The 12,914-nt window shown below is 46.5% G+C and overlaps 1 protein-coding gene across 10 annotated transcripts in view; it reads left to right on the top strand.

The window, feature by feature from the left end:
* GTF2IRD1 (GTF2I repeat domain containing 1) overlaps nt 1-10,730 on the top strand; it is a 168,706-nt gene extending 157,976 nt beyond the window's left edge. For all 10 annotated transcript variants that reach the window (XM_059717389.1, XM_059717385.1, XM_019493405.2 and 7 more), the window contains 5 exons: nt 3,101-3,178; nt 6,303-6,495; nt 7,372-7,409; nt 8,305-8,441; nt 10,484-10,730. In XM_059717389.1, coding sequence (XP_059573372.1) covers nt 3,101-3,178; nt 6,303-6,495; nt 7,372-7,409; nt 8,305-8,441; nt 10,484-10,552 — 515 coding nt within the window. In that variant the 3' untranslated portion in view covers nt 10,553-10,730. The remainder of the gene's footprint in view (nt 1-3,100; nt 3,179-6,302; nt 6,496-7,371; nt 7,410-8,304; nt 8,442-10,483) is intronic.
* Nucleotides 10,731-12,914: the final 2,184 nt, after the last annotated feature.

Below are 12,914 nucleotides of genomic sequence, written 5' to 3'. Positions count from 1 at the left end.
CAAGGGAAGATGCTTGTAGCCAACTGAGGGGATCCTAAGTCAGGTGATGAGAAGGAGACCATACTGCAAGGACTACAGGTATCTGAAGAGACCCACAAGCAATGGTTTTGGGCCAGGAAGACTAAAGCGGCCAAGGGAAAACCTAGTAGCTGTGGAAGGGTTGGATTCAACGGTGAAAAGTGCAGAAAAAGGGCGTTAGAAGCTCTGAACGGCTGTGACTTTGGGGAAGACCTCTAAACGTTGAAGAGGAGCTTGACGAGGAGTACATCTAGAGGGCATCAGGGTGTTTGCGGGGACCATTCTCCGGGATTTGGTGCAGCACCCAGGGTACAGGAATGATCACCCTCCAGCTTTAAGAATCTGGGTATAGCTAAGGGCGATACATCAGTGAGGAAGGAGAGGAAGCTCAGAGGCTTCAGAACCTGTTGCTTCAAATAGTCCAGGGACAGCCGCACAGGAAGGAGGAGGCAGCAAGGCTGAAGCTGCAGCAAGCAGAGACCCAATGGACCGTAACAGAGCAGCAGCACCAGCTGGCAGAATACTTCTGCAGCCAGGAACCAGAGGAAGCCTTGAAAGAGCTGCGTGGTTTCATCCCCGAGCGCATGACTTGAGACGATGACTCGGAAGCGTTCTTGGAGGCATTTGAGCACATGGCGATAGCGACCCAATAGGTTAAAGAGACATGGGCCACCACCCCTTTGAGGAACCCTCTTGACTGGGATGCCCAGGCTACACGCCGTGATGCACAAAGCCATGAAAAGGCCAAAGAGTAAAAAGGCAGCTGTAGTGTGGCCACTAGAGGTGCCACAGCTGCCCCTGTAGTCTCACACCGTTACACACAGGTCCTGTGAGTGTTGCTGTTTTTCTTAAAACCCCAACTCTGGGATAAAGCAAGTTTCACAAGAATCTCAGAATTCATTTAAGAAATGAAAAAGCTGTTTGCTGATGGTGGAAGGAAGCATGAAAATATGACCCAACTGCACTCTGAAATCTTAGATACCAGATAAGAAGGAGAAACACCAAAACACCGGGGTTTTTTTTACTATGATTTAATCAATTTCAACCCAAGCTTTTGACTTTTGGGGACCTGACCCATGATTTTGGATGTCCAGTGATGGGTCAGGTAATGAGGCTTAGCAAACTGACTGTCACTTGTAGAAGGTCGGGGAAAAAACCCTGAGTGCCCTGAAGATGAAACAGAAATAACTTAGGCTTTGACTTAGATTTATTAGCTAATGAGCTGTATTTTTCCCCAAGTTAAGCATGCACTCAAGTGCTTTGCTGAATCAAAGCCCTAAGGCTTTAAGGGCTGAACTTTAAACATGTGAGTATTGCTGCTGCCATGGACATGAGACAGATATCAAATAAATTATCAATAGCAGCATTACTATATAGTCAGGTAGATCTGTGTTGTGTATGAAACCTTCTATTCATACATATGCACAGCACTCAGTATACCTTCATTTTAACACCACTTTTTAATATCAGACTTTTGACATTTTAAATAGAAACTGGCTGTCCTCTTTTAAATATTCAGGCTAAACTGTAGTCTTGATTGATGTCTTGGTAGAGTCTGTCTACTTAATAAGGATGGTATTGAGAAGGAAGAGCACGGAGTATGGGTCTTCTGAAATTCTTCCCCTCCCGCCATTCCCATGGGGTTGACCGCTAGGACTGAATACCAGATTAGGAGAGGGTTGCTTGTGAGGAATGCTTTAAAGGATCTTCATTCCCTGAAAACACTACTTCTGCAGGCTTGGGAAATGAAGAGCTGAGCTTTATCTCAAACTCTCATCAACTCTTGTAACAGCCAGACATTGTGTTGCTTCTTTCCTACTGGGCCAGCTCAGAATTTATTCCAAACCTGTTTGTAAATGCACTGTTTCCCTCTCAGTAACATCACAGAAAGGCCCTACTGCAATTCTGTAAGCACAGCTTTGAATAAAACACCAGGATGAAAGAGCACGTTCCACAAAGCAGATGCAGGAGTTCAAATGTGTAAAAAAATCTCACATTTGCCAGCATCTCGCACACTGCAAAGCTGCGTTCTTCTGGCTCTGCCACTTAGCACCCTTTGGTATAAGAGCTGGTGTCTGATGTACTCCTGTCAAGCTTTCGGTAACCAAAGGTTTCCAGCAAGGCATCAGCTTAGAGATGCATGGATTTGCAGAGACAAGACGATATCCTAGAAAATGTCTGCCTGGAACAACTTAACCGTAAGCCTAAAAAAGAAGTTAATTTCAATGAATGCCTCTGATGAATACTGGACTGTGTTCTCCACTAGGTGGCCAGCAAGTATTCAGCTGAAGGAAAAGAGAAAGAGATGCAGAAGCCAGTGATTTCTCTTTGAGCTGCAGGAGTTTACTTCTGATTTTGCCTGTGTGTGTGTATTGCAAGGGTTTTCTTCACATCTGTATATTGTATGCCCAGATACTAAGCATCTGAACAATGGAGAGGACTGGAAAAGGCTATTTCTTACCTTTTCATTAGGACCGACGTGTCTGAGAGGGGGGAAGTATTGTGTGGAGGACACATGCTGGATGCAGTTATTCTTCCTGGAACCTCCCCAGGGATGCCGAGTGGCCGGGAAAAGCCTAACTGATGAGGCAATTTCAGTGAAATGAGAGAATAAGGAAAAATTAAGCTGGGCATGGGGAAGATAATTACAAAAGCAAGTAGAAAGCCAAGCTGATTATCTGGCATATTGTAAAACAATCCTGCACTTAGGAGTCTGGCTGGAACATGGTTGTCTCATTCTTTTATATCACTTGTGGGAGCACTTGAGGCACCAAGGGCCTGGGTCTCCATCACTTTGCAGAGCAGCTAACGAGTGCCAAGTATGCAAAGTGGATGGAAACTGCTCTTGCCCATGCAAAATGCAGATTAGGCAGCATTTTGTATCCACTTTGCATAGGTATCAAGGATGATGCTGGGTGCAGGGTCTGCTGCTGTGGCATTTTTGGATGGAGTGAGACGAGCCCTTCTCCAGACCATCCCGTGCATTTGTTGTTATACTGAACTAACTGTTCTTACGCTGCGACTGACTGCACTGGGGAGCGATGAGCCAGGCTGTTACAACCTTTGCCTGTTTTCCTTACAGACGAGGACGACGCAAACAGGCTCGGAGAGAAGGTGATTCTCCGAGAGCAAGTGAAGGAGCTTTTCAATGAAAAATACGGTGAGTGGCCTCACCGCATGCCCATGCCAGGGCATTTCACAGAGAGCAGCCGCAGTTAAAATTAATTAGATTGAAGTCCTCTATTTATAGGCCAAGTAGCCTGCTGTGGCACAGGCTTCTTTCACTGCTCCACATTACAGCCCATTCCCAGAGGTGTTCCTCATCTCTGCAGACTGCTGACAGCAGGTGGGGCTGTGACCCTTTTGTCTTCATCTCCTCTAAGGGCAAAGGGAGAGGAGGAAATCCGCATCCAAGGACTGGGACTTACGTCAGCTGCTGCTGCATTTTTAAGAGGAGCAGCTGGAATAAGTCCCGGTACGCTCTGAGAATGGCCTGACGCAGGCTAGCCGCTGGGAGAGCTCTGCCTGCAGTGGGGAAGGACCACTCTGCTGCGCAGCACAGGTAAATCACAGCAGCCAAATGCCAGACCCCCTGCACATTTTGAGCAGACAGGCTGAAACTGCAAGACACAAGCCGGTTAGGGTGTTGAAGGGGATGGTGGCATTTGAGCTGTCTGTCTCAAGTTATTTGTGTCCATTCATGCCAGTCTTGTGCAAAAATAGAAAAGGAAGACAAAATACCCCTGCAGCACAGGGCACAGCATTCAGCAGTGTAATTGTCTCAGCCCTTTGCAGAGCAGAGGCGTTGCACAGTTACTGGTGCATAGCTGTCTAGCTTTCCCCCCACATTGTGGTTCTGGGGGCTTGATTTGCATAACCGCTTTACAGTTGTTTCTCAACCAAACTGTATCTGAGTCCTTGTACTCTGCATTGGCTCACAAGCACCAGCCAACCAGAGCACAGGGACTGGCATTATCACACCACGGCAGCTGCTCATCTTCTGTGAGTGGCTCCTGTGCTTGGTCTGCTCTGGCTGGGGCCAGCACTCAGAATTTTCAAGCTAATTTGCCAGCTGCAAAAATGCTGCTTCAGCCTGAGTGGATCATCCCTGCAGGCCCCTGAAAAAATTCAACCGAGAGGGGGGAAAAAAGTAATGGCCAAGGAATGAGGGGTGCCAGACCCGCACGCAGCACATGGGGCTGAAACCTCCTTTCCCTAAATCCCTTCTGCCCTTCTTTCACCAATGATTTCAGACTGCAAGCTCAATATATGGACTCGGCTTACAGAGTTAACAGTTCCTCTGTGGGTCGAGCTTCCGAATGTCCAAAGCAGAATGACCAGTTGGTGATGAGATGGTAGCTTGGCCAATGGAGAGACACTGGACTACTTGTGTAACATCCCGTTCAAGAGCTAGTCTATTCAGGACAAGAAATAAAGAAACGTAGAGCAAGACCACATGTCACAGTTGGAGGAAGTGAATGTGTATGTTACTGAGCCAGCCTCTCTGTTTCCAGCAAAAAAATATTGGGCAGTAGTTGCACAGAAGGATTAAACAAGTGTGATCTGTATGGTGTTGAAGGGGTGTGAGGGACTGCAGAAGCCCTTGTTTCAGGTGCTTCTATCTATCTCCCATGAAAGAGGGTGAGTTAGGCAGGGAATATGTTCTCATTACAGTAACAGCAGGTGATCTCCTATTCCCCCCCAAAACACACAATCTGGACATTGCTGAATATGTTCCAGATGTAAAATCAGCAGCTGCTTGCTAAATAAGTAATGGTGCACTGTATATTGATTCTCCTCCACTTTTTGTGTAATGTGCCTGTTGCCTGAGCTCTAGACTGAGACACACAGAACTCAGCTTCTGACCACCCCACTAGGGTCAGTAAGAACACACTCATATGGCTGTTGCAGTGGTGGTCAGACTCAAGCCCTGAGAGTCAAAAGTCTGGGTGCTGGACCAGTTGGGCTTAGAGCATGCAGGGCCAGCTGCATTGGTGTGCACAAACCTCAAGTTACCAGGTTCCTCTATAAATATCCACTATGGAGTTTCTTGCACCTGGCTCTGCCAGTAGCTGTCAGAGACAGGACATTGGGCAAAAAGATTCTTAGTCTGATCTGAGCGAGCTGAATTCCTTTGATCTGGGTGCCAGAGCATACCACTGAATTTGCAGCAGAGCATTCTCTGAACAGGCCCTACCTTGCACCAAACAGCAGCTGAGCCTCTGTAGGCAGCAGTAACTCAGGATGGTTATTAAGGCTGATTTCCTTGGAAAGAAAGCAAGAAGCTGTAACCATGCTCACTGACTTTAATGCCTCAGTTTGGGTTTTGGTAATGCTTGGTGGGGAGCTAAGTCCCAGCCCTTGCCTAGGATATGGAAAGAGGATCAAGGGAGAGGTTATTAGTAATAACTAATTGTAATAACTAATTAGTAATAACTAATACTCTTGCAACAGAATCCGTTGCTTTGTTAGGAACAGAACCCGTGACCCAGGGTTGTGGAGGATGAGAACTTGGCAAAGGCATCAGCTTATGTTGTTATCGGAGAGTATTTTGCTGGACTTGTGGACACAGATGTGGAGTGTACGTGTAGGCATTATATTTTAGCCCCAAAATATGTTTAATTGTGAGAGTATTTAAAGACCAATGAATCCATCAGTAAATTGGATAGAAAGACATGAAACAATTTCATCTCATAAGCGAAAGAGCATCATTTCATCAGGCTGGGCTAGCGGGAAGAAACAGGGATATGTAACTCAAGAGGAACGTGGCCTAGATATATCCTTCTTTTCTTTGTCATTGCAAGAGATTTGTATTCAGGTGGTCAAGTGTGACCAGTCCAAGAGCTCATTTCTGACAATAGCTCAGAAAACCCAAAGGAACGCCAGCCTTCACAACTTCCAATACTTTAGGCACTGTCCTTGCAATGTGCTTCTCATTTCACAATTTAAAACCCACTGGCTTGGCACCAAAAACCTAAAAAGTACTTGGAACCTATTATTGTTGAGTGAATTCCTGACTTTTAGGGAAGAAACTGAGATACTAGAAAGCTTTAAGAAGTCCCCATGGGGAAGTCTTTTTCTTGCTTAAATAACAAAACCATTCTTATCACCATGTGCCGTATTTAGATTTTGAAGAAAAATCATTAGGCAACATATAATATTTCTAGGAAAATTGTGCGTACATTGAAAACCCAGCTTTGCTGACAAAATACTCTCTGATATACCTGAGGGTTCAAGGCATCCACTAACTGTTTCCCACATTGTCCTTTACTTTGCTATTGCAGGAGAAGCTTTGGGCTTGAATCGGCCAGTCATGGTGCCATACAAATTGATCAGGGACAGCCCTGATGCTGTTGAAGTTACTGGTCTGCCAGATGATATCCCTTTTAGAAACCCCAACACCTATGACATCCACCGGCTGGAGAAAATCCTAAAAGCTCGAGAGAATATCCGGATGGTCATTATAAACCAGCTTCAGTAAGTCTTAATAACTTCTGCACTGTGTTTAAACCCAAAGCCCAGTTCTCCAACTGAGGCAAATTAGCACATGTCCCAGTGATTGCATTGGAGCTGTGCTAGTTTACTTTTGCTCAGATTCTGGTCCATGCTTTCTTCTGGATTACATTTGCAAAATGCTCATCCCTCAGACACCCGAGAAATCCTGCCAGGCTAGGGAGCAGTTGGGTTCCTGTTCAGATTCATATATGTTTCCCAGCCATGTGTTTGTGGCGGGTGCAATAGATAAAATGGGGTACTATCTCAATGAGCCTGAAGTCCTGTGAGGAGCAGGAGGGCCAAAGCCATGAAGTATTAGTCTGCTCTTCCACTGATGGTCGCCTGGGGGGAAGGGAGGGAGAGGCAGCTCGGGGCATAACCAACCATGACCTCTTTTGCAGGCCAAGAGGGAACACTCCTTAGGGCAAGGGGAAGCCAGCCTTGTCCTGTAGTTGGCTCCTTCAGCCCCAGACAGGCAGTTCTCCCCTCTTCAGCAGGGATCAAGGGAGCCCTTGTCCCATGTCGTCCCCAAGACAAACTGCGTGCAATAAAGGCTGCCTCAGGATGCCAAAGCAGTCATTTTTTCGATGTCCAATCAAGCAATTTTTTAGATCTCTCTCATGAAGTAAAGAAGGCTTTGCACTGAGGCTGTGGCCTGCCATGTGCGCTGCTCTGGGAGGGGACAATTCTGGGCAGGTTTCCAGAAGAAACAGTCCTGTGGCCAAGCACGGTGTCAGAGGTCTGGATTGCAGCCAAGCATGTAGGCGACAGAGGAAGCCCCACTCTGAGACGGTTGATAAAGAACATGAGTGGCCCTAACCGTTCGTGCTCTCTAACCCTGCCTTGTTTCTTACACAGGCCGTTTGCTGAAATATGCACCGAGGCCAAACAGACAGGTGAGCTCAATGCCCAGATTGTCAGCTGTGCTCCCGTTGCAGCAGAGTGAAACAGGCTGTGGCTACAAATCCAAATGGAGCAGGCCTACTTGATAGATGTCTGTCTTCCTAATCTTTAATCTTCCCCATTTGATCTTCCAGTGGGGGCCTGGGATCCACTGAGGAAGGAAAACGCACAGGCTGAGCTTCTCTGCGCTATCTTTCATGATGCCCTTTGTGTGGAAGCAAAAGAGATGCTATTGTTTCAGGCAGAGATTTGCAGTCTCCTAGGGGACTGGATGGCCCTGTTCCCATTACATTCAGTGGCAGTTGCCAACTACAGCTTATAAGACAGCTTTGAAAATCTCAGCCCTAATTTCTTTTTAAATATCCTAAGATCGGATCACTGCATGAGAGGAATCTGAGTCCTTGCTCACTGTGATAAAATCACAGTGGAACTGGCACTCATTATCGTCCCAGTTAATGGTCTCAGCAAGAAGCTGAGAATCAAAAAAGTTTGGAGAGTGTTGTGACTTCTGGTGACTTCAGAAGGGTCTTGTGTGTAAAGATAGGTCTTGGGTCCACCTGTGACAAGGGAAAGCAGCATCCAGGGAAGGTTTAGGGGCTCCCTGCCTGTCACATGGGTGATGTGGGTAAAGGAAGAAGACATTCTGAGCAGAGAGTAAAAGAAAAGGGTGTGCATCATTTTTCCCTGGCTGGTGGAGGCAGGGAGAAGGCCTCTGGAGCAGTAGGCAGAGTTGGTTGGTGGAGTTGCTCCATGTTTCATTAAACCAAGAAATTGTTCTTACAGGCCAGGGTCCTAAATCAGCTTGGAGAGAGGGAGGGGTGGGAAGAGGGTGTTTGCTTCCCTTCCTGAGCCCTTCCGTATACCCCAACTTTTCCCCCTTCCCTTCAGAAAAAGACAACAGTGTTCCCAAGCGAAAGCGGAAGAGGATCTCCGAAGGGAACTCAGTATCTTCCTCATCCTCGTCCTCCTCCTCGTCCTCTTCCAATATGGAGTCCACATCATCAACAAATCAGATCTCACTTGTGGTAAAGCCTTCTGCATATTAATCCTGCCTATCTATCTTTCTGTCTCTAAATTTTAGACCACCCACCCAGCCTCTCTCTCTCTCTTGCTATATTGAGATATACTAGAATCGATAATATAAAATGGCAGCACCAAATCTGGCATAAAACAGGTCACAGTGTACCAGCATACAGCATAGGTAGCACCAGCCTTAGAGCCACTGCCCAATTCACTGTGGTTCCTGAAAGCAATGAATGTGGCCCCTCTGCATCTCTCCTGTAGCAGCTCAGCCTGCTCTAAAGAGCCGTGCCATTCACCAGGCTCCACCAGCATCCACTGATGAAGCGCTCAGCAATATGTTAAAGCTGCACTCAAGGGAGGTAGCAGACAGGACAAGAACATCTTATTTATGCACTTACCTGGCATAAAATATCCTGTCCTGAGACAGAGACCTATTGCATAAAGCTGCTGTTCCCAGTCTCCACAACTGCAGGAAATCTAGACCTGGCACTGCTGCAGATGGGCATCGAGGGCTCAAATCCTGCAAGGTCCTGAGTGCTTCCTGTGACTCTAATGGCAGCACCTTGCAGGATCCATCCTCGAGGGCCTTGTTACTCCTTACTCTGTGACCTCCACAATGTTGATTGGCTTCGTGCTAGCTTCAAGTTTGGAGCAGTCGCACCTTAAGGCTAAAAACCTTTCCTGACTGCCGTACCTGCACAGCTGTGGCTTGTCACTAGAGGCCTGGTGAGCAGGGCTGGTGAACCAGGACAGGCTTTTATTAGCCCCTGTCACCTGCCACCGCTAGGCATGGCATGGTGCTGTGGGAAGAAACCAGCAGGGTGGTGTGGTGCAGTGTTCCCGGGCTGGGCAGCAATGGAGCCGTCGGGGCCCTGCCGGGCCGGGCAGCAAAGCCAGTACCAGAGCCCCTCGGCACTGCCTCATGCAGCTTTCCTTTTTCTCTTGTGCTGGGCCACGCTCTGCCTGCCCTGCAGTAGCATCCTGGTGCACCAGCTCTAACTTTCCATGCCTTATTCCCCGCTCCCTTCCCACTGGCCCTGACCTGCCTCAAGCTGTTGCCATCTTCAGCTGTGCACAGAAACACCGTGTGGGAGAGGCACCGGTATCCTGAGTTACTGGAGGACTTCCAACTTAAGCAGCACAGCTGTGGGCAGTGGCCACATATAAATGGAACAGGAGCTGGATTGTGCAGATCAGAGAGAACCTTGCCTTAGACTGGTGTAACTTTGAGCTGCATGAGTGCTATAAGAAACACACTTAAAAGTGTTAATGTGCAGCCAATCCAGGGATTAAGAGAGCCACCTAAAATTACCATGTAACAAGGCCCTGAGAGAGGTACATTGCAATGTAGTTGCTTTGCCCTCCTGCATAGTCCTATCCATCCTTCTGCTCCCTTCTGCACTGTGTGCAGGAACATAGCTCCACATAACTGCTAAGGTGGAGTGCTGGGGATCGTAATATGGCAGGTAAGGTTACGACATTGTAATGACAACTCTCAGCCTTTGAACAAGCTTCACCAGATCCAGACACAAATTTTAAGGATCAGAAGCTTGCACGTAACTGTATTCTTTGTATAAAACAGTCCCGTCAACCTTTGGGAGGTGCTGTTAACATACCCTAGCTTTCAGTTTGCTTTGGCCATGATCAGAGGTAGCTTTATTACGTTTTAAAGGCCAGTCTTATTGGGAGAGGTGTGAAGTGGCTTCAAGCAGAAACTCCAAGACACAACTATAGAAAGTGAAATCAATTGAGATGCAATGATTTGTCCCTTCATGCTTACCTAGTGCTGAGGATCTGGCCTCAGTTTATGGATTGACAATGAAGTATGAAGTGTATTTAAAGCACAAGAAAGAAATATTAATACATTTAAAAGATTTATGTCCACTTTTATGGTGTTATTTTTTAATTTTAAGAAGGAGGGGAAAGAGAGATCTTTCCTTGGAAAGTGGGAGCTTTGCGCTGTGTTTGACCATAAGAGATTGGATAAATGCTTGTCTTTGTATTGTGCCTTAACAGTGAATTTTGTTTTCTCTCTCTCTTTCAGCAATGGCCCATGTACATGTTAGACTATGGTGGTCTAAACGTCCAGATCCCGGGACCGATTAACTATTAGACCTCAATACTGAATCAGCACCTCAAATAAAAGAGTAAATAAATAAATGTAATTTATGTAAAAAGTGTATATTCTAATATGTATCAATGCCTTTTAGTTTTTCCAATGATTTTTACACTATATTCCTGCCATCAAGGCCTTTTTAAATAAAAATAAAAAGTGTTGCCTTGCTCTTAAAGGTACTTATTTTTATTATTTGTGGTATTGCCAAATGCTGGGAGAGAGAAAACTAAGCACAGAACAGCATCTTCTGAGGGAGAGCCGCAAACCTTCTTGTCATACTTTCGCTGCACAATAAAAGCTGTCATGAGCCTGTTGTTTGGACCCCAGATGTTTGATGCATTGTTTTCATGCTTCATTTGCCACCAGTTTCTCCAAATTATAGTCTTTTTTGATATTGGAAACCCTTTTTTGATTTTGGAAACCAGGTACTAAATTCCAGTAACACCGTGGTGTGGATGAGCAAACACTCAACAAGGGAGCCCTGGGTCCTCAGTTCCACTGAAACCCTTTGGCACCACTCTAGAAGCCTAAAGTGGCTTTTAAGTGAGCAGAAATTACCTTAAAGCTCACTTGAAGGACATTTTATCCAACCATTTAGGGAAGGCTAAAGGCATCTTTGTGTAGAAGACATTATTGGTTCTGCAGCTAGTTCCCTAGCAGGCTCACATGCCTCATTTAGGTGTGTATGAGAGAGGAGAGAGGCATTCTTCCCATAGCTCACAAAATTCCTCAGTTGAGTAATGTGGGGTGGAATGTGCCCCTACACAGAAAGCCTGCTCATGGCCCAGGCCCTCCTTAAATCCCAGGTAAGCTCTGTTTTGGGACTTGACTAGGTCTGGCTCCCTCCACCCTTCCTTCCCAAATAAGAATCAGCTGCTGTTTGAGTTAGCAGCCTCTCAAAAGTTCAGTCCCTTTCAAAGCATCAAATTCATGACCAGGCAGTTGTAATCCTTTTTTTTTTCTTAAAGCCTGAAAACTTATGGATTAGAGAAAGCTCCTTTAGTAAACTTCATTCATCCGAGGACAGAAGAAGCTAGGTGATTTCTAAACCAAAATTGTCTACCATTAGGCATGGCTGAGTAACGTGTGATGATGTGTTCCCCATTTTCCAGCCCCATCATTGTCCGATGGACCATATTTGAATCAGTGCAGATGTCCAGTAAATTGCTGCAGTCCCCCTGTCATCTCCATGGTGTGGTGGAGGCATTTCCAGAGCTGCAGCAATCAAAACTGCCACCACTTCTGTGTCAGCAAACCTCCAGACCCATAGGAAACTCTGCTCCCTGTGACACAGCCCTGTGCTCTAGATCGCAACAGCATGTGGAGTTAGTCCACAGCCAGATCCAGCGCCTAGGCTTGAGCCAGTGTGCTGGATGAGATCTGGAGACTGACATCACACTGGATCCAGCTTGTGGACCTACTCTGCCTGTATAGGATCTGCTCCGCTAACTGGTTCCATGCCACTCACTCAATGCAGGGGGCTGGAAGGTTGAGCACCCCTGCGCTAGCATTTTTTGCCATGGAGTCTCATCTAGCTGACCAACGGGTCTCGTCAAGCATGCACTTAACTTGCATTCACACGAAGATGAGCTATTGAAATCCACAAGTAGGATAGAATAGATCAAGTACTTGGATACTATAGAAAAGAGAGTTGATACAAGAGCCTGGGTAGAGTAGACCCATTGTGCACGTTTGAGATGAGATAGGAAGAAGGTGCATAGAGTAATGGAGAAAGGAGATGGCTCAGCCACTCTAGGCAAAAATGAACGCAGATAACTTGATGCTCGGTGTCATTCCAGCTGCATATTGCTTCTCACCTTAAAAACCATCTTGCAATTGGACAGCAGTAGAAATTCCCAATTGGCAGTATGCTTGCAGTGTTCCAAGCTGGGGAGTGAAGGATTAATTTTGGAAAGCAGTTACAGACATCCTACCTGTATCACTGTATCAGGTCAGTTGACTTGATTTATAATGATGTAGGCAGGCAGCATTGCTTTGGAGAGGGAGCAATCTGTACAGTAGTGGGAGCCAACCTGTTTGCCAGGCATACTACAAACTATAGCTCCACACCCTCCCCAAGCGCCACTCACATCCCCTTGCCCTGCCCTGTGATCTCTGCCTGATCTCCTGCTCTACTTTCTGCTTCCTACCCAATCTTCCACTCTGCTGCCTGTCGTCTCCCTGATCTTCCATGTGACATACAGAGAGGCTTTCTGTGCCATTTGTGACACGTGGGCTGCAGGTTGGCCACCCTGGTCTACGGTGTCTTTATTGCATCCCAAGCAGAAGGGAGGGCGCTAACTCCAGAAAAGAAGCCAGATTGAGAACCCTTTATAATATTATGCCCCTGGATTTGTTT

The sequence above is a fragment of the Alligator mississippiensis genome, chromosome 14, assembly GCF_030867095.1.
Source record: "Alligator mississippiensis isolate rAllMis1 chromosome 14, rAllMis1, whole genome shotgun sequence".
NCBI lineage: Eukaryota > Metazoa > Chordata > Crocodylia > Alligatoridae > Alligator > Alligator mississippiensis.
Note: the sequence above shows the minus strand (reverse complement) of the source record. Positions and strands in the feature narration are given on the sequence as shown.